This window comes from Solanum tuberosum, unplaced genomic scaffold (genome assembly GCF_000226075.1).
Source record: "Solanum tuberosum cultivar DM 1-3 516 R44 unplaced genomic scaffold, SolTub_3.0 scf00248, whole genome shotgun sequence".
NCBI classification, from domain to species: domain Eukaryota; kingdom Viridiplantae; phylum Streptophyta; class Magnoliopsida; order Solanales; family Solanaceae; genus Solanum; species Solanum tuberosum.
In genome coordinates, this window is record NW_006239172.1 from 668339 (window position 1) to 692334 (window position 23996).

The 23996-nt window shown below is 32.9% G+C and overlaps 3 protein-coding genes across 3 annotated transcripts; 1 reads left to right on the top strand and 2 right to left on the bottom strand.

Annotated features, from left to right (window-relative positions):
- Nucleotides 1–7886: 7886 nt before the first annotated feature.
- LOC102584319 (copper methylamine oxidase-like) lies at nt 7887–18603 on the top strand. The gene is made up of 12 exons (XM_006357547.2): nt 7887–8389; nt 9706–9815; nt 9901–10206; nt 10574–10686; nt 10807–11137; nt 11222–11437; nt 11540–11776; nt 12098–12283; nt 13726–13866; nt 15307–15575; nt 16623–16704; nt 18249–18603. The coding sequence occupies exons 1-12, from the start codon at nt 8176–8178 to the stop codon at nt 18372–18374; spliced, it is 2331 nt and encodes a 776-aa protein (XP_006357609.1). The 5' UTR covers nt 7887–8175; the 3' UTR covers nt 18375–18603.
- Nucleotides 18604–19478: 875 nt separating this feature from the next.
- Nucleotides 19479–20174, bottom strand: LOC107062621 (transcription factor MYB1R1-like). The gene has a single exon (XM_015313486.1). It carries the CDS (start codon nt 20172–20174, stop codon nt 19479–19481), a length of 696 nt encoding a protein of 231 aa, XP_015168972.1.
- A 1890-nt stretch (nt 20175–22064) lies between these two features.
- Nucleotides 22065–22664, bottom strand: LOC107062622 (transcription factor MYB1R1-like). Its single transcript, XM_015313487.1, has one exon. The coding sequence runs from the start codon at nt 22662–22664 to the stop codon at nt 22065–22067; it is 600 nt and encodes a 199-aa protein (XP_015168973.1).
- Between the last annotated feature and the right edge of the window lie 1332 nt (nt 22665–23996).

Here is a 23996-nt window from a genome sequence, read left to right on the forward strand (position 1 = left end):
CCCTGCATTACTAATTTCTGCACTATTAATCCCTGCATTACTAATCTCAGCATTACTAATTTCTACATTACTAATCCCTGCATTATTAATCCCTACATTATTAATTTTTGTACCAAACGATCCGTTAGTGCAGTGGTTAGGTGGGTTAAGATCCACCCATAATAATTGAGATCAAATCTCGATGGACGTGGGCTCACTGTGAATTTTGCTTCTCTTGACAACTTTTTTTTTGAAGTATTAAATTAGGGGAAGAGGGTAAAAAATGCCCTTAAACTATGTGATAGGAATAAAAATGTCCTTCGTTTTAGTTTGGCTCAAAAATGTTGTTACTATCAATACTTTGGTTCAAAAATGCCTCTGCAGTCAATATTTTGGTCCAGAAATTCCCCTATAGTTACAAAATGGGTCAAAAATGGCCTTTTCCGAATAAATAGATCATTTTTTCTTTTTAAACACATCTTCTTCCTAATTAAAATATTATTAAAGAACACTATTCTTGTTTTCTTTGATCTAAAATCACTTCAACAAATAAAAATGTAGGAAATATTTTTTTATTCTTCTTAATCTCATTTTATCAATTAAAATAGAATAACTTCATGTACCATTTTGATAGATAATATATGTTATATATATAAGATCATAGTATATCCATCATTGATTTATATTTATATAACGATAAAAAATAATGATAATAAAATAAGAAATATTTTTATTTTTATTTTTTCTGAATTGAAGTAAGATAAACATTTGCTAATATTAAAAAAAAACATTATTAGAGAAAAATGTGTTAAAAAAAAAATATATTTATTTGAAAAATGAGTATTTTTGACCCATTAAATAACAATAGAGGCATTTTTGGACCAAACTACAAACAAAGGGTAATTTTGTTCCTTTCGCATATTTTAAAGGGCATTTTTGTACCAAAGTATTGATGGTAAGAGTATTTTGAGCCAAACTATAAACAAATGACATTTTGTTCCTTTCACATGGTTCAAGGGCATTTTTGACCCTTTTCCCTTAAATTAATACTCCCTCCGTCCCATATTATAAGTCACCTTTTCTATTTGCACTTGCATTAAGAAATAAAGTAATTTTACCATTATGCCCTTATTTAATGTTTGCTTATGACAACTTTGTAATAGATGATGAAATGTTAGATTTCAAAAATATAAATGCATTTGGATGACTATTTAAATTTTACTTTTTGGAGCCAAATTTTTTCACCAATTGATCCAAAAAAATTAAAAAATCAAGTTTTTCCCACCTCAATTTTCCTATATATTTTGTGTAAAATGTTTTTTTATATTTTTATATATAAATTCTTAAAGCAAACATGACAACATCACAAAATATTCAAATTTCATTACTTCAAAGTGATCTAAATTTTCATGCTGATATTGATAATGAAATTAGACGACAAATGAATTTTAGTTCTAGTTCGACAAATCATTTGTTTTTTGATTTAAATGGTGCATAACTCCTTTATTTGGATCTTGATTTTTCTCAATTTTGGCCTTCACATGTTTTGGTTGAGTCTTCTATTTTTACATCCTTTGAACTTTTTGAAATGTCATCTTCCTTGGTAAAAATTTGTTGAAAGCTTTCAACTTTTCAAGATTATTTTTGAATTGTTTTTCATCTTTTATTTTTAATTTGTTTGTTTGATATTTTTTTTTCAAAATTTAGATTTTATAGAATAAGTAGTGAATAAAGAAAGTAGTTAATTAATGAATGAAGTACTCTCCCAATAAAATTAATTACTTGTAGATTTCCTAGGTTAGTCAAAGTAAATACATTTTCAAGATTAATTAATCAATCAAGGGTATAATGGGCAAAATATGGTAATTTTATGCATAAATTTTATAAAATGATATATATTGTGGTCCAGCTATTTTTAGAAATAGGTGACTTATAATATGAGACGGATGGAGTATGCAGTAATATTTCAATCAAAAAATTGATTTCCAAGTAAATATTATTATGTACTTAATAAACTTTTTTAATAAAAATAAATAATTTAGATAAAAAATATTGAATATAAACTCTCATATATGATTCAAGATTCAACCCGTTTATAGGTAAATCGACCTTTTAATTTCTCAACACTATTAGCCTGCTTACTTTTTTTTCAAACTTTCAAATCCCATAAACGAAAATTTTGGATCTGCCACTAATTCAAAAAATTATATTATTTATATATGATTAAAATGATTTTTAAAATATATATAGTAGATGTTGAACGCCCTTCAACTACTTTATATATCTATTTCTTCATATTTTAAATCTATTATTAAAAATCCTGACTCCGCTACTATCTTTAATAATCTTATTATTGAACCCCATCCTCTACGTCGTACAAACAACGTCAAATAACCGCCATAAAAGCTTAAATCATACATGTGATTGATTGCCGTAATAATAATTTGCGCTTTGAAAAGGGCGGAAGAGTTTTAAAAGTAAGGTTTGTACGAAATCTAAAAAGTTGAGCAGAGCGATGTTTGATCACTCAATTCCAATGCGATAACAGTTGGCGAAGCGATAAGGGTCTCAAAAAGCAATTTCAAAGACTACTTTTTTTTCCCTTATCATCTTTTCCCAAAAATAAAATAAAATATTTATTTATTTAAAAAATATTATCTTTTTTAATCTTACTCTTATCTTTGAGTAATAGTATAAAACATTAATAGTCAAAACTAAAATTTTAAAATATAATTAATAAAATTTTTTTAGTAAAACAAACATTTAATATATAGTAAAAATGATTTTTCTCTTACTTTTCAAACTTAGAGAATTTTTCAATGATATATTATAGACAGAGGAAAATAATAAGCAAATTGGAAATTGAAAGTCAATACTTAATATATATGAATTATTAGAGCACCTAAATTTTTTTGTGAAAGTGAAAATTGTATGTCAATGTCAAAAAGTTACAGCATCAAGAAACTTTTTGTGATAGTGGATACGAATATATATAAAAAATAATATTATACAAAAAAAAGTTGAAAATTACTAATATAATATAAATAATATATTTTATTGAATGCAAGAAACTCCTTAGGAATATATTGTTCTTTATTTTTTTAAAGTAGAATTCATGCCACACAAATTAGTCATTTGATTATATTTTTTAATATTTAAAAATATTTATTTAATTATTTTCTGATATTTAAGAATAGTTATTTAAATTATTATATAACTTTTTGTGATGACGAGATTGATGATTGTTTAGTCCAAATAAAAGTCTAACATTTAAATAAATAATTACACGTACAACAAGTTAAAATTAGCCTCCGACCAAATCATTACTACTTATGTGTTCGTGATTAGTAGACTGATTAGGTTCGTAAATTTCGAATTTTTATGTTACTTTTTTTTAATTTAATTTTTGATCGGTTTGTACTTTTTGTTCCCTTTTATTATGAACTGAGAGTTTTTTTTTTGGTAAATATGATCTAATTGTTGATTTTTCGATTATGTGAAATTCTTGTGTATCTTTCATACAGAATTTATGTGACTTTAAAGTACTGATATGACAAAGATGATATGAATTATAGAATCCTTTGCTCGTTGGTTTTCTAATTGCTATGATCTATGACTATTAGATATATTAACGTACGGTTTTCAACAAATTTTAATGTGACAGAAAATAAATTACAATCACAAATAAAATATGAAGAAATATAAATATTTTATTAATAATAGTGTGGGTATACTTTTGTTCCTTCCTGGATTCTTCTCTCACAAGATTTTTCGACATGATTTGAGGGTCGTTAGTGACATATTTCTCGAAATAAGATGATTTGAATTTGGTCAATATTTCATGAATTTACGAAATATTCGAGATGACTCTTTAGGAATATAATACCATTTATATAGGAATGAAGTAGGGTTTAGGGTTGATGAGTAACCTCTAAGAACCCTAACTGAAATTGAACACATCTTATAGAGTTCAATTAGAATTAAACATGTCTTGTAGAGACCTACAAAATTTCAATGATACATGTACATTTATACCAACATGGATTGTGAATTTGTGATGTAGTGATGAGACTGATCCATCCTTAATCAGAGGTTTCGAGTTTGAGTCATGGGTAGGGGTGTTTCACGGTTTGGATAAAAACCGATCCAAACTAATTAAATAAATCGAATTTATTTGGGTTAGGTATGGTTTGATTTTAAATTTTTAAAAACATATAGTATTTAGGTTGGTTATGGTTTTGTTCCAAAAAGATCGAAGAAATAGCCGAATCGAACCGACAAATTATATACATATAATTTTATTATTATACATATATAATATATTATTTTATAAACAATTTTAAAGATCTTATATGTATTGTCATCAAAATTTATTTATAATTTACTTATGAAAACAAAAATGCCCAAGGTGAAAATATTTGTCTTATTGGTTTCATGTATATAAGAGTCTATGATAATTCTATATGAGATTGAAAATGTTATTGTCTCTTTCTTCTAGTCCAAAATAATGAATTTTGAAGCTTTATTCATAGTAAATTCAATGATTGAAAGTTATGTAATGTCAGTCATTTTAATTATTTTTGTTTTGAATGGATTGTTATTACTTTTCCACGTTTTGAATGAATTGTTTCTTTTATTCTTGTTTGTGGTACAATTGTTTCATATACACAATCTACTGTTTTAGGTCCAATTTTCACCCTATTGGGTAAAAGAACCTCTATCTTGGGTAAACACTCCCACACATTGAAATATTTCAAGTTGGTTTCCTTCATTTTCATAACTCATATGGAATCGATTGTGTTTTGCTATGGGGTACCCTATTGAGTATCTTGTTAGCCGTAAGGATAGCTTCCCCCCACAAGTTTCGCGGTGAACCAGAACTGATTAACAAGGCATTCATCATTTCCTTTAATGCCCTGTTCTTTTGTTCCGTCAATTCATTTGATTGTGGTGTATAAGGTGCAGTAGTTTGATGAATAATACCATATTCCAAACATATCTCTGCAAAAGGAGATTCGTATTCTCCACCCCTATCACTCTGAATCACTTTTATCCTTCGATTTAATTGATTCTCCACTTCATTCTTGTATTGCTTAAATACATCAATTGCTTCATCCTTACTATTAAACAAATAGACATAACAAAATGGAGTGCAATCATCAATAAAAGTTGTAAAATAGTTTTTCCCACCGAGAGATGGTATTGATTTCATATCGCATATATCTGTGTGAATTAAGTCTAAAGGATTTGAATTCCTGACAATGGACTTATAAGGATGTTTAACAAACTTACATGCAACACAAATTTCACATTTCGATTTATCACACTTGAAGTCAAACAATACTTCTAAAGTAATCAATTTTCCCAAGGCTTTGTAATTTACATGTCCCAAACGGGCATGCCATAAATCATTTGACTCCAATAAGTAAACAGAAGCAGAATTCTTATTAATACTGTCAACAACCATTACATTCGGTTTGAAAGGGCCCTTAGTGAGGTAGCCCTTTCCTATGAACATCTCATTCTTACTTATTACAACTTTGTCACTAACTAGGATACACTTAAATCCGTTCTTAATGAGCAGTGCAACAGAAACTAAATTCTTCCTAATAGTAGGAACGTGCAGAATATTGTTCAAAGTCAACACCTTGCCGGATGTCATTTTCAACATGACTTTTCAGTTCCTGCAATCCTTGTTGTTGTGTTTCCCATGAACAAATCTTCATCGAACTCAACAGAAGTATACATTGAAAAGGCTTCTTTTGCAGAGCAAATATGTCCACTTCTTGGGATTTTCAACTAGGTTGCACTCCGAGATCATTGCACATAGGTCATTGCACAAAGATTATCATTTCTCTTAATCTCTAATTATTCTAATAACTTTCAAGTATATATATAATTCACCAAAATAAAGGAATTCATATATATCATTTCATAATTTGAAAATAAAATTCACACGATCTTTATGCAACACAATTATGCCATAATAATTTTCTTTGGCCTAAATAACAAATTTATATTAAGCATATCAAATATGTTATTTCTGAACTTATTTAAAATACATTTCAAGATCATCACAAGTGAATTATTTATGCTAATATTTATGAAAAATTATTTCTCAAAAATTTCAAAGAATAAAGTTTCATAAATAAATAATAAGAGAAATTAAGAAAGCAAAATCCGATATATGTCATTCATTAGGATCCATTGTTGTCTCACTTTTGCATATGACTTGTTGCCTTAAAATCATACTTAAGATCACTCAATCTTTTTTACTACCCCACTTCCTCAAGAATTCAAGGATGTTGTCTCGTTTATCTTCTTCAAATCCAATATCTCTTTAAAATTGTTAGAAAAAATAATAAGAAATATAATTGAAGAAGAAGATGACTTTGAGACGTGTATATCACGCCCCAGGCCTATACCCTAGACGTGGATGCCACTTGAGAACCATCACTGGTCCCCAAACGAATCCTTATCCTGACTAACTACTTAGCGGAAGACTTACTCAAGCAAAATGGGAACTTCAAAAGCATAGTTAAACTTTAAAGTCTAAATCAAAACTTAATTCAAATGAACATCTGGAAATGTCTCAAGATCACAGAACATCTTAACAGGAAGAGAAAATAATGAGAGACTCCTCAACATCTAATTATCTTGAGATTACTAGTAATAAACCAAAATAAATAAATAAACGCACTTTTGGATATTTGCTATTTATAAGGAGGAAAATAAAAAAAAGACAAATATTTATATTAGCAAAAAATGATAATAATGTCACATCACCCATTCTAAAAAGGCATGTTTATTTTGTTTAATAGAGATCATAGAAATAAAGAGGCTCGTAACAATTTACAAACAAAGAAAATAATTATATCAAAAACAAAAAGCACATTTTTTTTTGAAAAAGAGATTAGTAGTAATAATTATATAGAAATAAATAAATAAAGTAAAAGATTACTAACAATAATGAAGAAATAAATAAATAAGGCATCTTTGAATATTTGCTAAATAGATAAATGTAAATATCAATTAAAGAGATGTGTTACCTTATGAAATAAATAAAGGGAAAATTACGCGTATAAACAAATATATATTAGTTAATTAGTTAACATAGATATAGTTTCTCTTAATTACAATTTCCGACCTACATTTAGCTACAATTACGCAGCTCAGCTTTTTTGTTTTGTATAATTCGCACGTTTGTATATTCAGAATTTGTATAACTTTTGTATAATTCAAAATTTATATAATATAATTTGTATAACTGTCTACAATTCTGATGTTTGTAAATGTATAAATTCGTTATTTCGAGTTTATACAAAAATAACTGAATTATACAAATATACCCGCAAATTATACAAACGAAGTAGCTTCACTGTAGCTATAGCCCGTAAATCTGTAAACTATAGCTATGAAACATAATTAAGTTTATTATAGTGGCTATTTGCGAAAGTTCCCCATAAATAAATAAGACATCTTTGATATCTGCTAAAAAGATAAATGTAAATACCAATTAAAGAGATGTGCTACCTTATGAAATAAATAAATAAGGCATTTTTGAATAATTGCTAAAAGATAAATGTATATACAAATTAAAGAGATGTGTTACCTTTTATTAAATTATGTCCAGCTTTATTTTATTATATATATAGATAAATAAATACTTTGTTAGTTTATTTTTATTTATCTATTTTGATTTTGATGTGTAAAAGATTAATAATTAAATTTTATTTGATTATACTGAACAAGTAAGAATCGCATATTTATAAATGACTAACGTGGATAAAAATGAAACGCATATTTATAAAATAAATGACCAACGTGGATAAAAATGAAAACAAAGGCTCAAAAGATGAGCTGGACTATTACGTTTTTTTCTGGAAAGAGAGTTATTCGCAATCCAGATACCCTACCACCCCCGGGCGCTCTTCTTCTTTTCCTTTTCATTCTCCACTATAAGTACCCCACCACCCAACATTTACCCCTCTCACGCTTTTCGTCTTCACTATTCTCCATTGAAAAACTCGAACAAGTTTTCGCTGAGAGAAGAATCAGTAGGGCTTTTCGGAAGGTGGTGAATTTCTGAAATCGGAGAAGGAGAATAGTGAAGCTCTGTATGTCAGAGGATTACTACTACTACTATTACAGTAACAAGTACTACGGCGGTTACGGTGAACTTACCAATCCATTACAATGGCCTCAGCTCAGGAAAAGACGACGGTTTCTGCCCCTTCACGAAATGCTTCCGCCGCTTCTGAAACCGAATGGACTGCCGGTGGAACCGTAGCTGAAGTTTCCGATCTTTCATCCACTAGATCGGCTAGTTCAGCTGCTCCGTCTACTTTGACGGCTGTGATTGACTCTATTGATCTTCCTGCTGCGCCAAATCAGCAGCCTGTTGTGAAAGGTATCTTTCATAATTTGAGTAGTTATTTTGTTGCTCTGTATGTACATGCAGAAGTGAAATGTATCGAATCTCGATCGTACCGCTTTTTTGGCTATGATGACTGATGCTGAAAAATGTTAATTGGTGTTGCTAATAGGTTAAACTTTGACGGAAAGCATGTGAAAATACGTATGACTTTTCAAGCTAGTTTTGTTTCTTTGTGCGGAGCCGTATTTTAGTGGTTTTAACCTTCTTCCTTCTCTTCAGCATATAAAACTTGCATCCTTCATCTTGATTGCCGATTCACCTTTACTAAATTTGGAGGTAGCATTAAAAAAGAAAAAGAAAAAACGGCATAAAAAAGGGTGAAAAATCGTGACTGATTTTGTTTATTTGTCCCCTTTTCTGTTTGTATTATCTGTGGATCTATGTAAATCACAAATTTTACTCGTGTTCTGTTCCCAGGCAAGGGATATCCTCCACTCGCCGTCTTCCTCCTTATCTCAGTCACGAGTTCATTGTTGCTTGAAATTATTCATATTTTCATTTTTCTTTTTTGTTTGACAAGTTCTGGAAAAAGTTTTCTAGTAGTAATATTTTAGAAAAAAAAGTGTGTAAAAGATAACATTTTTGTATGGTTGAAATGTTCTTAAAGTTGGTGCTTTCCAAGTGGAAGATGACTTGGCTTTTCATTTCAGAAAGTGTCTCAAGACATTTTGTTTCTCCTATAATTTTGATTTTTCCAGAAAACGTTTTCAGATCCAAATGCCTAAAAAATCTTATGCTATTGTGGCTTATACATATGAAATTATTATTATTCTTAGATGTCGCAGTGGAGTGTGTTGTAATGTAAGCCTTTTCCATTTTCCTTAAATCATTTAATCACAACTTAAGCAACAACATACCCAACAAGAGTGGTGTGGGAAGGGTAGGATGTACACACACCTTCCCATGGGTAGAGAGGTTGTTTCCGGTAGACCTCGGCTCAATCACAACTTAAGCACCAGAGAATATTTTATATAGCTGAAGTCTACCAAAGTGGTCAAGACTTGGAAGCCAAACCTATAGAACAAATTTGATTACATAATTGCAAAACTTGAGAGTTGAAATAATCCAAGGTTTGGCCAGAATGCACTAAAGATATTTGGACAGTTCAGTCAGAGCTCGAGAGTTGAGGCTTCCAAATAATCCATGGCTTTGCCGGAAAGTATTTTAGTTATTTGGACTGTTAGTCATCAACTTGGAATGACAAGTTTATATCAAGAGTTGGTGTGTAAGGAATCTTGAGAAAATTTGTGGCTCATTTATGAACAATTGTTCTAACTTGATGTTGACAGGCCTGCCTATCTTATTGAGGGCTCAAACTCACCATCCCTTGGACCCTTTAACTGCTGCTGAAATTTCTGTGGCCGTGGCAACTGTCAGGGCAGCTGGAAGCACTCCTGAGGTCATTATTTATTATATATGCATATAGATGTCTTTTGTTTCTGATTATCTAATCATCAAACTTAACAGTGTACTTTGATGTTTAGGTGAGAGATAGCATGCGCTTTGTCGAGGTTGTTTTGGTGGAACCAGATAAGAGTGTGGTTGCTTTAGCTGATGCATACTTCTTTCCTCCTTTTCAACCATCTTTATTGCCGAGAACAAAAGGTGGGCCTGTAATTCCCAGTAAGCTTCCTCCAAGGAAAGCTAAACTGATTGTTTATAACAAGAAATCAAATGAGACCAGCATATGGATTGTTGAGCTCTCACAGGTTCATGCTGTCACTCGAGGAGGACACCACCGTGGCAAAGTCATTTCATCTAAAGTAGTGCCTGATATTCAGCCACCAATGGTAGGTGCCTATGTTAACTTATAAGTTGAACATCATGTTAGAAGTTTTAAGAATTTTGCTAGGTGATTTTACCAGGGTCTTGATTAACATGTCCACCAATTATTTCCACTAAATTGGGTCTGAGTGAATTATCAAGAGCTATAAGAAAGCTATTTTGATGTTTGGAGTACTTTTGTGCTTGTGTCTACTTGTGACTAGATAGCCACAACAGTGGCTGCACTAGTTGTGTGCTCAACATACTGGTGACTTTTCTTTTTTTTCTCAATGGAAGAAATACAGTGATAATGTTTCATGGCAACACAAGAATTAGAACCCTATTTTACTGCTGCACCCAAAAGAGAAATATCATCTGTAAATTGAATTGTAGGACGCAGTTGAATATGCTGAATGTGAAGCCGTGGTGAAGGATTTCCCTCCTTTTCGTGACGCAATGAAGAAGAGAGGAATCGATGATATGGATCTTGTGATGGTCGATGCCTGGTTGGTTGCTCTGTTCTTTAAAGCTTTCTGTAAACAGCATTGCATGAGATCTCTTAATATAATATATAATAGCATTGTTTATAGTATGGCTTAGATATAATAACACTCCTAGTCATTCAGGTGTGCAGGTTATTTCAGTGAGGCTGATGCACCTAACCGCCGTCTAGGAAAACCTCTTATCTTTTGTAGAACTGAGAGCGACTGTCCGATGGAAAATGGCTATGCTCGCCCAGTTGAAGGAATTCATATAGTTGTTGATATGCAGAATATGGTTGTGATAGAGTTTGAAGACCGTAAAGTGGTTCCATTACCACCGGCTGATCCATTGAGAAATTACACTGCCGGTGAAACGAGAGGAGGGGTTGACCGAAGTGATGTTAAACCTCTTCTTATTGTTCAACCTGAAGGTCCTAGCTTCCGTGTCAATGGACACTTTGTTGAATGGCAGAAGGTACTTTTCTTACAATATATCATTTTGCTGTATTTCTCTGGATGATCTAATTACTTCTACCCCAATTATTATCATACTATGCAGTGGAACTTTCGTATTGGTTTTACCCCCAGGGAGGGCCTGGTTATCTATTCTGTTGCATATATTGATGGTAGCAGAGGCCGTAGACCTGTTGCTCATAGACTGAGCTTCATTGAAATGGTTGTGCCCTATGGGGATCCAAATGAGCCACATTACAGGAAAAATGCTTTTGATGCAGGGGAAGATGGACTTGGTAAAAATGCACATTCCTTAAAGAAGGTCAGGAAATATCTTATTGGCATTGTGAAATGCATCTTTTCATTTATAATATTCTGTGAAATTAACTTTGCAATCATATATGAATGTTCACTTTTATTGCAGGGTTGTGATTGCTTAGGCTACATTAAATATTTCGATGCGCATTTTACAAATTTCACTGGCGGTGTTGAGACAATTGAAAATTGTGTCTGCTTACACGAGGAGGATCACGGAATCTTATGGAAGCATCAAGATTGGAGAACAGGTTTAGCTGAAGTACGACGTTCCCGACGACTAACCGTGTCTTTCATCTGTACCGTGGCAAACTATGAATATGGATTTTACTGGCATTTTTATCAGGTGGTTTACCCTTCTATAAATAAGAGCTAACTTGTTGGTTTCATTATCTCTTCCCTATATAATGTAATTTACTTGTTTTAGCTAAATTAAGGTGGTGGTGCTTCAATTTGTAGCATTGTTTGCTTTTCATTTGGGCATGCATTTCCATGTTTCTAAACTGTACATTCATTACTTCAGTAGGGCAGGAATTCCACTTTAAATCACATTAGTAGTCTGTAGTTCCTTTATGAAGGAGAGATGAAGGAGAAAATGTGGAGCTATTTGTCCATTTTGATTTTGAGATTTGGATATTGAAACATTAATTTCTTATTCTCACCACAGGATGGGAAGATCGAGGCTGAGGTCAAGCTGACTGGAATTCTCAGCTTAGGTGCTCTTCTACCAGGGGAAGTTCGAAAATATGGAACAACTATTGCACCTGGCTTGTATGCACCTGTACATCAGCACTTCTTTGTGGCTCGCATGGATATGGCTGTTGATTGCAAATCAGGGGAATCACATAATCAGGTACGCCTTTTGAATCCTCCGCTCAACTTTTCTGATGTTCTTTTTTTCTTCTTCTTTTTTTTACCAAAGAGGAGGTTTTTGGAGCCTTGGGGGGATGTACAACCTAAATATTTTCTTTTCTTCTCGGCAGCTTACTTTTCTCCTTCCAGATCTTTCTGATTATTTCTCCCACGCGGCTTTTATTCAATTCCTTAAATATACTGTGATGGTGTATCACGGGGGCTGGATCCTCTAATGTCATTTCTAGGAATAGTGTGTATCATTTCTTCAGTATGCAACACATTTAGCTTCAACTGTAGATTTCTTTTTCAATTCATCTCTATCTTGCTAGTAACCTTTTTTCTTGATTGCTATATGTTTCTTGTTGTTAGACACCTGCTAAAATTGGAAAAGTTCGTGAAACATTCTAATTATGTTTGGACTGGAAGACTGAAATGCTGTTTGACTGGTGTTTCTACATCAGAGATTGACAGACCACTCGAACCAGTGTTTTGGACGGCGAAAGGCGATAAAAGGCAGCGAGGCGCTCGCCTTTTTGAAATGCGATACCAATTAATACCAAAAAGTTAAAATGTTTAATTGCATATGTAAATAATCATATTCTCAATAGCAATAACATATTAGCAAATATTTCAATTCAAAAACTGAAAATAGATGGTACATACTAAACGTCTAGAACTTGAATGAGAAAAAAACAGAAAAAAAGTCAAAACAGAGGTAGAAGTGACTCTAAAGTATGAAGAAGAAGAAGGAAAAAGAAACCGAGGAAGATGAAATCTGAAGAAGAAATATGTATTGGTTGGACTTTGGAGTAGCCGGAAAAGTCTGGCTGAACTCGGAAAACCCTAAAAGTACCTTTTAATTTTTAAAACCCTAAATTGGTTGCATTTTTTTTAAGATAATACAAAAGGCGACGCCTTTCCCGCCTTTCTCGCCTCTCGCCTCCATGGCGTCACCTTTTGGAGATCGCCTCGCCACAAAGCTAAAAGGCGGTGAAGGGTCGCCTTGCCTCGCCTCTCGCCATTGGCGATGAGGCGATCGCCTTTCACAACACTGACTCGAACCAGTTCATGTATTGATGACTTGAGATGATAAAAAGGAAATCAATTATAAAGACTAAATTTAGCTTTTTGTTCATGAGCAGTCCATTCAGGATTTACGTATGGGTTTCCGAATTTTGGTTTCCAATATAATTTGCCTAAGTATAACACACTAACTTTCATTGCTGGGGACAAAATAATATCCTCCTTGTATACCCTACTTTCGGTAAATGAACTAAAATTTCATATTAAAATGACCAAAGAATGTGATTTTCCTTAATTTTACATGGGCACGTGCATCTTCAATACTCCATTTCTAGTATACAGGCATACACATATCATGCACTTACCTCCATATGTTTCTTTCATGTGAAATCTGATCCTAAGGTTTATTGTATTTAGGTGGTTGAAGTAAACGCTAGAGTTGAACCACCAGGAGAAAATAATGTTCATAATAATGCATTTTATGCTGAAGAGAGATTGCTTAGAACTGAACTGGAGGCAATGCGTGATTGTAATCCTCTAACTGCACGGCATTGGATTGTAAGTTTCCTTTTCTCTTGTTGGAGCTTTTCTATCAAAGAATATAGTAAAGCTTATAAGGGTTATGTAATGCTTTTACATAAATGCTCAAACCTTCTATGCTCTGCCTAAACAATATAATGGTATGAATTTTTTGTTTGATGATGTACTGTATTCCTCTATCCTTCTTTTAAAACTTAAGGCAGAGGCTGTATCTTGGCTATTTTCTTAGTTCAAATGCTGCAGTCTTTTTTTTTTGGTAACTGTAAGCTTTATTTACCAGATATATCACTATGTACAAAGAGTTTTGGACTTCTGGATATGGACATAGTCCCAATCTCAGAGTTCATTCTACTATCCTTACCACTTAGCTACTATTCTATGGATAATAATTGAAATTACGAATGAAATCAGCCAGCTTCGGTTGCATACTGCTTCTACAATGGATTTCTTGAATGATGTTCCTGATGATCACCTCCGTGGTTCTTTCTTTCTTTCGGAAAATTCTGTAGTTCCTCTCTTGCCATACATAGTAAACTGCTGCTGAGAGAGTCATTCTATACACTTCATCCTGCATTGCTTTGCCTGTGGCATGTGTAATAGCCCACTCCAATTCTTCCTCCCACCCTGCAGTGTTTCTGGTTATACATAGCCACTTTAAAAGTTTACTCCATATCCTTGCAGCCACAGTGCATGAGAAGAAAATATGTTGGTGTGTTTCTTGCTCTTGCTTGCACAATGAACACATTTGATCCGTTTGTATCCCCCATTTTTCTAGCCTGTCTTTGGTATATAATCTTCTTTGCATGGTCAAGTAGAGTATGAAGTTCCACTTTGGGCTCCCTTGATTATTACATGACAACCTTCTCCAAGGCACCTTGGTGAACTCCCCCCTAAGTATCTTATACATACCTTTAATGGTGAATTCTTCTGCATCCATGATCTCTGTAATTGGTATTCTGGCTTCAGAAATCCAATGCCCTGCTTGCATGATCTTCCTCACCATCCAAAAAGCTTGTTGCCCTGCAACTTCCCATGGTCTCCTGCCTTTAATATAATAAGTATGGACCCAAACAATCCATAACTTGTCCTTTTTTGCAAGATTCCATAAATGTTTGATTATAGCTGCTTGGTTCCATAGATAAACATCAGTTACATTTAACCCACCAGCTACCTTGGGCCAACATAGTGATGTTTATTTAATTTGTCAATTATGGTAGTTGTGAATTCAGCACGAGTTTTTTTTGTGGTATTCGGCTGTTCCATCATCTGTAGCTGAAGTTTGTCTTGTTTAAGGTATTGTCACTGTCTTATACAATCCCAGCTTGTTTGGAACTGCTAAAGCTGTTGTTATCGTCATTGTCTTGTGCATTTGTGATCCCCTTTGGTGTGTTATGGGGAGTAGTTTGGCTTTTACTTGGAAATAATGGTTAAATGGTATCTTTTTTCTTCAATATACAGATCCGGAACACAAGAACAGTCAATCGCACTGGGCAGTTAACTGGTTACAAGCTAGTACCAGGTTCAAACTGTCTGCCACTAGCTGGTTCGGAGGCAAAATTCTTGAGGAGAGCTGCCTTCTTAAAGCATAATCTTTGGGTCACCCCTTACTCTCGTGAAGAGATTTTTCCTGGAGGAGAGTTTCCAAATCAAAATCCTCGTGTTGGTGAAGGTTTGGCTACTTGGGTTCAGCAGAATCGATCCCTAGAAGAAACGCAAATAGTTCTTTGGTTAGTCCATTCTCAATACAGATTAAAGTTCTTATGGCAACAAAAAAGTATACTAATTACTCATTTTATCTTGTGTCTTGGCCATTCTCATCTGTTATTTCAAGGGTTATCATCTAAAGTAGTGGTGGCGAATATGCGGGTTGGGTCAAATTTGGGCGGGTTGAAAATGGGTAATAATTCAACCAGCCCATATTGTGTGGGTAAACATGGATTGGGTAACAAATGGGATGGGTAAAATACAAGTTTACCCATATTTTCATGCGTAAATAGTACTCTACTTATGTGGAGAGTTTTTTTTAGTCTTTTTTTGGATGAAAAATGTTAAAATACTTTGTTTAGTTTTTATCCTATCATAAAAGTAAAAAAAAAGTATGACTGTTCAATATAAAATAAATTTATGTAATAACAAGGGGAAAATATTTTTAATTTCAAAGTAAAAGAATATTTGTATTTTAGGATTAAAACGTACTTAATGCATTTTAATCAATGTCTTACTTTACACTCTTGTTTGTTATCCAATATAAAATCTTAAAAATATAATTATAATTAACAAAGAAATGTACATTTAATATATATAATTTTTTGGAGGGTCAAAGATTTCACCTTTTCAATTATAGAGAGGAATAATTAGTTGGAAGCTTAACCTATTTGGCTAATCCATAGTTTACCCATGAATACCCATATTTTGATGGGTTGAATATGTGTTTAAACCCAATTTTATCCAAGTAAAAAATCACTCAACTCATTAAAATATGGGCTGATTGGACGGGTTACCAAAATATGAGCTCATTTTGCTGGCACTAATAGAAAGAACTTCACAAAGAGGAGATACACAAAAGAGCAACCATTGGAGTGAAAATATGTTATTGACATTCACTAAAGGGTTTGAGAAGAGGGGAAGGGAGGGTTCAGTGGAATGATGAAAAGATGGATAAAAGACCAATTAGTACAGCTGAAAATTGAAACGAAACATTATGGCTATCAAGCTCGTTACATATTTCTGGTTATACTGTAAAGGGATGCTGACCAAGTTTTCTAAATTTTCAGGTATATTTTTGGACTTATACATGTTCCACGGCTAGAAGACTGGCCTGTCATGCCAGTGGAACACATTGGTTTTATGCTCCAGGTATAATACCTGGGCTATGACTTTTTTCTTTCTTGATCGGCAGTGTCATCCCACATATACAGTAGAAATCCTTTTCACTGGTAAAACATGTGCCCAGTAAGCGAATCCATCAACAGGTGTTTAGCATTATCTAATTCTCACCCATTTACTTTTCACTATGGATTGGGGCTGGGAGAGTCGAGGCTTTGTTCTAGTGGGAGTGATATGATCACAACTAGGGGTGGCAGAATGGGTAATTAATATGGGTATTTGCTCATATTTATCCATTTTAAATGGGTTGGGTATCCAACTCATTTAAAATGGATAAAAACGAATAATACTCATATTACCCATTTAAAAGTGGGTAGTTAAATGGATAAAATGGGTAAAAGATGTGCATTCACACAAACAAACAAAAAAAGTGATAAAAGGATGAGTAGTAAAAAAGTCCGTTTTTTTTTAAAAAAAACAATCTATATTAAAAAAATAAAACTTTTTTTTACATTTTTTTGGGGATAGGGGGTGGGTTGGTAAATTTTTTAAAATTTTTATTGGAAAAAATTTAAAATCTTGTAAAATTTGTTTTTGGATGGGGGTGGGGTGGTTTTTGTTAATTTTTTTTTTGGGATGGGGTGTGGAGGGGGGATAGTAGAGGCTGGTAGGGGTGGGATGGTTATTTTTTTTTATTTTTTTTTTACACTTTTTTGGGATAGGGTGGGGCTAGTAGGGGGTGGAGTGAAGTGATACAAAAAAGTTTTTTTTTGTTTTTTGTTTTAAAGCTTTTAACAAGATTTTTATTATAATATGGGTAAATATGGGTACCCATATTATCCATTGGGTAACTCGTTTTAGTAGGGGGTGGAGTGAAGTGATACAAAAAAGTTTTTTTTTGTTTTTTGTTTTAAAGCTTTTAACAAGATTTTTATTATAATATGGGTAAATATGGGTACCCATATTATCCATTGGATAATTCGTTTTTACCCATTTAAAATGTGAGTCGAGTCGAGTAACTTATCCATTTTTATTGAACTCATTTTATGATTGACTCATATTCGATTCGACTCGCTCATTTGTCACTCCTAATCACAACATGTGATATGTGGGTTAGTGGGACATCATGGATTTGAACCTTGCTGGAGCTGTATTCTTGTATTTAAGTGGAGAATCAGTTGAGGAGGATCCACTATATGCCGGATTTCTAGATTGTGCCCCACAAGTCCTCGGATATTAATGGCTTCTTTACAAAATAGAACTGGGTTTGAGAATGGGTTGGGCTGTGTTTCTTGTGACACTGCTAGCACTCAACACAGCATTTGTTCCATATCTTTACAGCTTGTGTTTATGTTGGTGAAATATTTCTAGACTTGTGTACCTGCATTTGAGTTGATGATAGGTTGGCCCCCACATTCAAGTTTTTTTTTAATTTCTCTTGAAGCAAAAGAATTTTCTTTTCCGAGGATATGGTGATATCCATCATTTTGAAACACGTACAATGATTTTCGTAAATCCTATGCTCCACATCACTATGTTAATTCTGTTTTTGATAAATGTTGTTCATGATGCAGCCTCATGGGTTCTTCAATTGCTCCCCAGCTGTTGATGTTCCTCCCAGCATGTCTGACTCGGATATTAAGGAAAACGGGACAGTGGCAAAGTCTTGCCACAATGATGCTGTAATGTCTAAGCTTTGAGAGATTCAATCTAGTTTTGTCTTCTCGTTTCATGCTGTGATGCACAAATTGCTTTGTTATCTTTGTATTTGGATTGAATAAACGATTTCTTGAGAACATAAACATTCGACTGCAAGTTGGCATATTATTGTCCTATGGTGTCTGAATTTGTATTGTTTTGTGCTAAGTAAATTAAATACTCCCAACTGCAACCTGAAGAATTCATGCTATCCCAAGGAAGAAACTTAAAGATATTTCCCCTGCTGCTAGCTCTTTTATTTCATCATAATTTTTCCATCAGCTACCAACTAAGCACATTGCACGTCAATATGCTTGGTTCTTCCGTGGAATGACAATTGCTGATCTGTTATCACAGAACCTTTTAAGTGTAAGTCAAAATTCTGAAACTATACCAATACAGCAAGTTTATTGTGCTTTAAATCTATATTCACACTTTACTATATTTTTTAAAATGGAGAATCTTTGTAATTCTGTTGATCGACTCGGGTGGGTTTGATTTTTCACTTTCTAGTAGAAGCCTAAACATTGCAGACTATGATGCTAAGCAAGATTCAGTTGTTTAAAGGCATATTCAAACAATTACCGAAAAGATTACCACAAATGCATCATAATTCATAAGTCATAACTAACAAGTCTTCCATGCTAGTGAAAAAGTTCATCGTTCGTATTTAAGCTTAGCCTCCATTTACAAGCAAAAAGTTAAAAACCAAGACATTTAACTAGTACAAAAACTTTTCATTACAACTTTGGCGGGCCAAAGATCCAATATGAGAATAAGTAACATATTTATTAAATCCAAACTGAAAAGGTTACAATGTAGTTAAACCATCTAATCAGTCCAGAGTCACCCCCACCCCCCCTGTGTAATCAAGTTCAACGTCTCTTATCAGAATACGATGGCTGCAAGAACTTAAGTGAAATAATACTACTCTGAGATTCTACTGAATAAACAGTAAAAGGTATATGACACAGTTTGAAATGAAAAACCTTTAATTCGGACTAACAGAAGAAACAATAAAAATAGAGTTAATTATTACAAAATCAGATGGGATATTTTTCCCACACAAAAAAGACTGATCAATATTATAAACACGAGGCACAAAATCATTTCAAAACTTCTTTGCCTTTCTTCACGGATTCTGGACAAGTACTTGTGGATTCTTGGTCAAAATTAATCTCGAAGACACTGCGTTTGGGTCCTCTGTTGTTTTTTTGATTGTCAAAATATTTCTGGGCATGACTCGTAATTTGCGTTGGTGTCCTGCTAGGCACAAACTCTTTAGAAACTCTAGTCCAATTTCTTCCAACTTTGTCCAATCCAATCAAGAACGCTTCGTGTTCATCTTCAGTCCATTTTCCTTCTTGCTTTCTTGATAGAAAATCAACTGAATCCCCATTATTCACAGTATTAGAAACATGAGGCACAAAATCATTAGGAACTCTGTAGTTGATTGGCATTGGTGAAAGTGGAATTTCTTCATTCAAAGTTTCTTTCTCTGAAGTAGTGGACGACGATAACTCAACAGTACTTGTCGATTTTGCTGCTTTGTCATTCTTAGTCTTGAGCCATGCAAAATATTTCTGGGCATGACTGGAAATTTGTGTTTTCGTTCTGCTTGGCACAAACTGTTTAGCAATTTCAGTCCAATTTCCACTTCCAAGTTTCTCCAATCCACTCAAGAACGCCCTATGTTCATCTTCACTCCATCTCTTTCCCTTATTTCTTGATGCCGAATCCTCATTATCGTCAGTACTGATCGTAACACCAAATAGTTTAAAACTACGATTGCTATCCCCCATTTTCTTGATTTGCCCTTTCCAATTTTATGGATTTCTTTTAACAAAGTATGAGTATGTAGTTGGAGAACAATTATCCAACTATTTACAAGAGATAATCTCTCCTACTTTGATTGGAATGGCATGATAGCATTAGGATATCCAAATTAAGGAGTAGGAAATTAAAGTTGTAGTTCAAGAAAACAGAGAGTGTGCTTTCTAAATATTAAAGAAAACTGAAGAGGTGTGACTTTTCGGAGGGTTATGACTTTTTCGAAGGGTACTGACTTTTTTGAAAAGATGTAACTTTTCTGAAATATTGTGACTTTTTCGAAAAGTTGTGATTTTTCCAAATGAACGTGACTTTTCCAATAAAGTTCGATAAACATATGTTCATAGTACCTTTTATTGTTTATAAAGTAGAGGGTTCCTCAAAGTTTCTAAATGTCTTTTCTTCTCTACAAACAAATTCTAGTGTACTTTAGTGCCATTGATTGGTTTGCTGATAGTGTTGTTTTAGGGTTCGATTGATTGAATATCTAAACTTTCACTCTTGTTCAGTTCTTTCAAGCGCAGCAAAATTCAGACAATCTGATTCAGTTCTTTTTAACAATTACCGAAAAATAGTAGCTCTGACAATGCATTAAAAGAACTTGAAATATGCCCTGTTTTTTTTCCACTTTTATGTATTTGTTTTGTAAGTGTAGTTGTATAACAATTATTCAACTATTTATAAGAGGTAATCTCTCTCTCCTATTTTGGAGTGGTGGTTAGTATTAGGAAATCCAAATTAGAAAATATAGGATTAGGAAATAAAAGTTGCAGTTGAAGAAAATATATGGAGTTCCGATTACCACATGATTTTATTGTTGTTTTGGCTCTTTTTTGGTAGACCTTTGCATCGTTTTCATGTTATTTGTTCTATTCTCTTCATTATCTCCTTTTTCTTTAGGAATTTGTTGCATTTGAGCCGAGGGTGTTTCAGAAATAATCTATCTACCTCCACAAGTTAGTGGTAAGGTTTGTGTATATTCTACCCTCTTCAAACATCACTCGTGAGATTTCACTAGATATATTGTTATTTTCTTGGAGTTACTTTTATGAAAATTATAAATGTAGACAAATTTTTATCATGCCTTTGCTTAAAATTAATAAATTCTTTTTAAAAAACATTTACCGTTTAAAACTCATAAATAGGAAAATGAATACAAATTATTTAGATATACCAACTATTTGTTATAATTTTCTTACACTTTTATAAAATTTTAAGTTATTCGTGATAAGATGGAGTTGCTTGGATTGTAAGTGTCCCTCACTTCCAACCCTAACAAAATGTAGAAACTCTTGGTGAAGGGTTAAAAAAAGTTATTCCTAATTTTATTTAAGTAATTATCTTTAATATACTTTATTAGATGTAAGTGTTTGATTTTGAAAGATAAAATTCTTGATGCTAGTACAAGAATTTCAAAATATGAAATGTTTCTAATTGTTCATAGACTTGGGCTCCCATGAACTAGCATACTCAGAGTTTTCCACTACTAACACCAACAAAATAAAGAATACAATACAATTAGATGCTTACAAGAATGCTATATATATAATAAGTCCCCCCAAGCAACTGAAATCTGAAAATTTGTTACAAGAAAGCAATACATCTTCCTTTTAGCACCAATATTTATTATCGCAAAAATACTTAGCAGCAATTGAGTTAATGTCATTGCATCCGCCTTCTTGAGCCGCTAAAGCCTTTTGATGGGTGGATCATTAGGAATTGAGATATCCCTTTGATGGTTGGATCATCAGGAAAATGCATACTATCCACATAATCGAACTTAAACTTCTACATACAAGCCTATGTCGCCGAAGAGATTCAACATCTTGTGAAAACAAAAATCATTGATGTCGTATTGTAGGCTAGAGAGTTAGATCTATATTATCCAAGGACGCAGAACTAGACTGAGACGAAGCCCGATGGACAACTGGAGTTGCATTAGTTGATGATGAGACAAAATTAAACTGATAATTGTTCATCGGAACATAGCAATAGCCATAGCTTCCATTGGGAGGAAGTCTGTAGCTAATTGGCATTGGTGAAATTGGACTTTCTTCATTCAAAACTTGTTTGCCTTTCTTCTTATTGTCCTTTAATGCCCTTTTCGACACCAATTCTGGACAAGTATTTGAGGATTCTTGGTCCAAATTAATGTCAAATACACTAGACTTGTTGCGTTTGAGTGCTCTCTTCTCCTTTTGTCTGTCAAAATATTTCTGGGCATGACTCGCAACTTGTGTTGGTGTTCTGCTTGGCACAAACTCTTTAGCAATTTGAGTCCAATTTCCTTTTCCAAGTTTGTCCAATCCAATCAAGAACGCTCTCTGTTCATCTTCGCTCCATCTTTTTCCCTTACAACTACGACTCATCCCGCCCTTGTCACTTGTTGATTCTTCTACAGAAGAAGAAACATTGTTCACACTAATTTCAACTCCAAACAATTTGATGGTTTCTTTTGTCATCTTTTCTCAGTAGATGCACTTTCTTTTGTTTTTGCAAATTGCAAAGTGAAGTGTAGTTGGAGACAAATAAATATTTATAAGCGCTGTGATATTCCTAATCTGTTAGGAGCGGAACAAATAAATAAATAGGACATATATATTATTACTACTTAAAAATATTACCATAATATACTCCTATTAAGGCATTAATAATTAATATGATTTATAAGTGTAAGATTTATTGTTCATAACACACAACGAAGCCAATGACAAAAATAATTTTAAGGGAATAGGGTGTCTGATATATCTCTCAACTTTGTCATCTAGAGTTGATATATACCTCTATGGTTATACATATGGCTCACATATAACATTTAACGGAAATGAAAAAAAATATTTTAATTTAATTTTTTAAAATTATTTTTCTAGAAAAAATATAATCCATATGAGATATATTTGATCATCCTCACACATATTTTTTTTTTGTTTAATGACTAATTTAAATTTATTATTTTGATGGTCAAATTTATTTATGTTTCACTAATTTTCTTGTAAAATTTATTATAGATGCCCAATTATTATTTTTTTACAAATACAAAAATTAAATTATAATATAGCCGGAAAATTAGTAATATCCTAGACTTATTCTCCCGAATAAATTCTAGCTAGCAATTCAAACGACTCACAAGGATCATCGCAGCAAAGCTTCATTAATTCGTGAATTCACTTTTAAATCTTCACAATCAATACCTTAATTACTCAAAAGTGTCATGGAACTGTTGCGGACGAATTGAGTAAAGAACATTTTCTGTTGTAGGCCATAGTGGTATTGGGTGAGATCATGGTAGTGGGTTATACAAGAACATATTTTTCTGGTAAATGGGGAAGTTGACCTTCATCAGGTGAGTTTTCAGCCAACTTAAATAAGAGTTAAAAATCAATATATCTTCTAGCTGTGTGAAGGTTTTGAGTACACAAGTTTTATCTAACGTATACTGTATACAATTAGTCGAGATTAGTTATATGAATCCTCTAGATCCATTTAGCAATCCTTATTCTAGAAACATTTGTTATACTAAAGTGGTACGGAATTTCAATGTGCTTGATGTGGACCTGAGCTGGCTACATTCGTCATGAATCATGTTTGCAATATTATGGAATTAACTCATCAACAATCAATATGATAGAAATAGGAATTTCGACATCAATCACAATCACATTTCTAGCGTCAACACCATAACATAATGCAATGGTATAAAGTTCAGTTTGTACAGTGAATGAGATTTAACAAGCCAACAAAACTGCAGCGTTGCTCTAAAGCATATGGCTAGACATAGAGCTAAGCGCGACAGA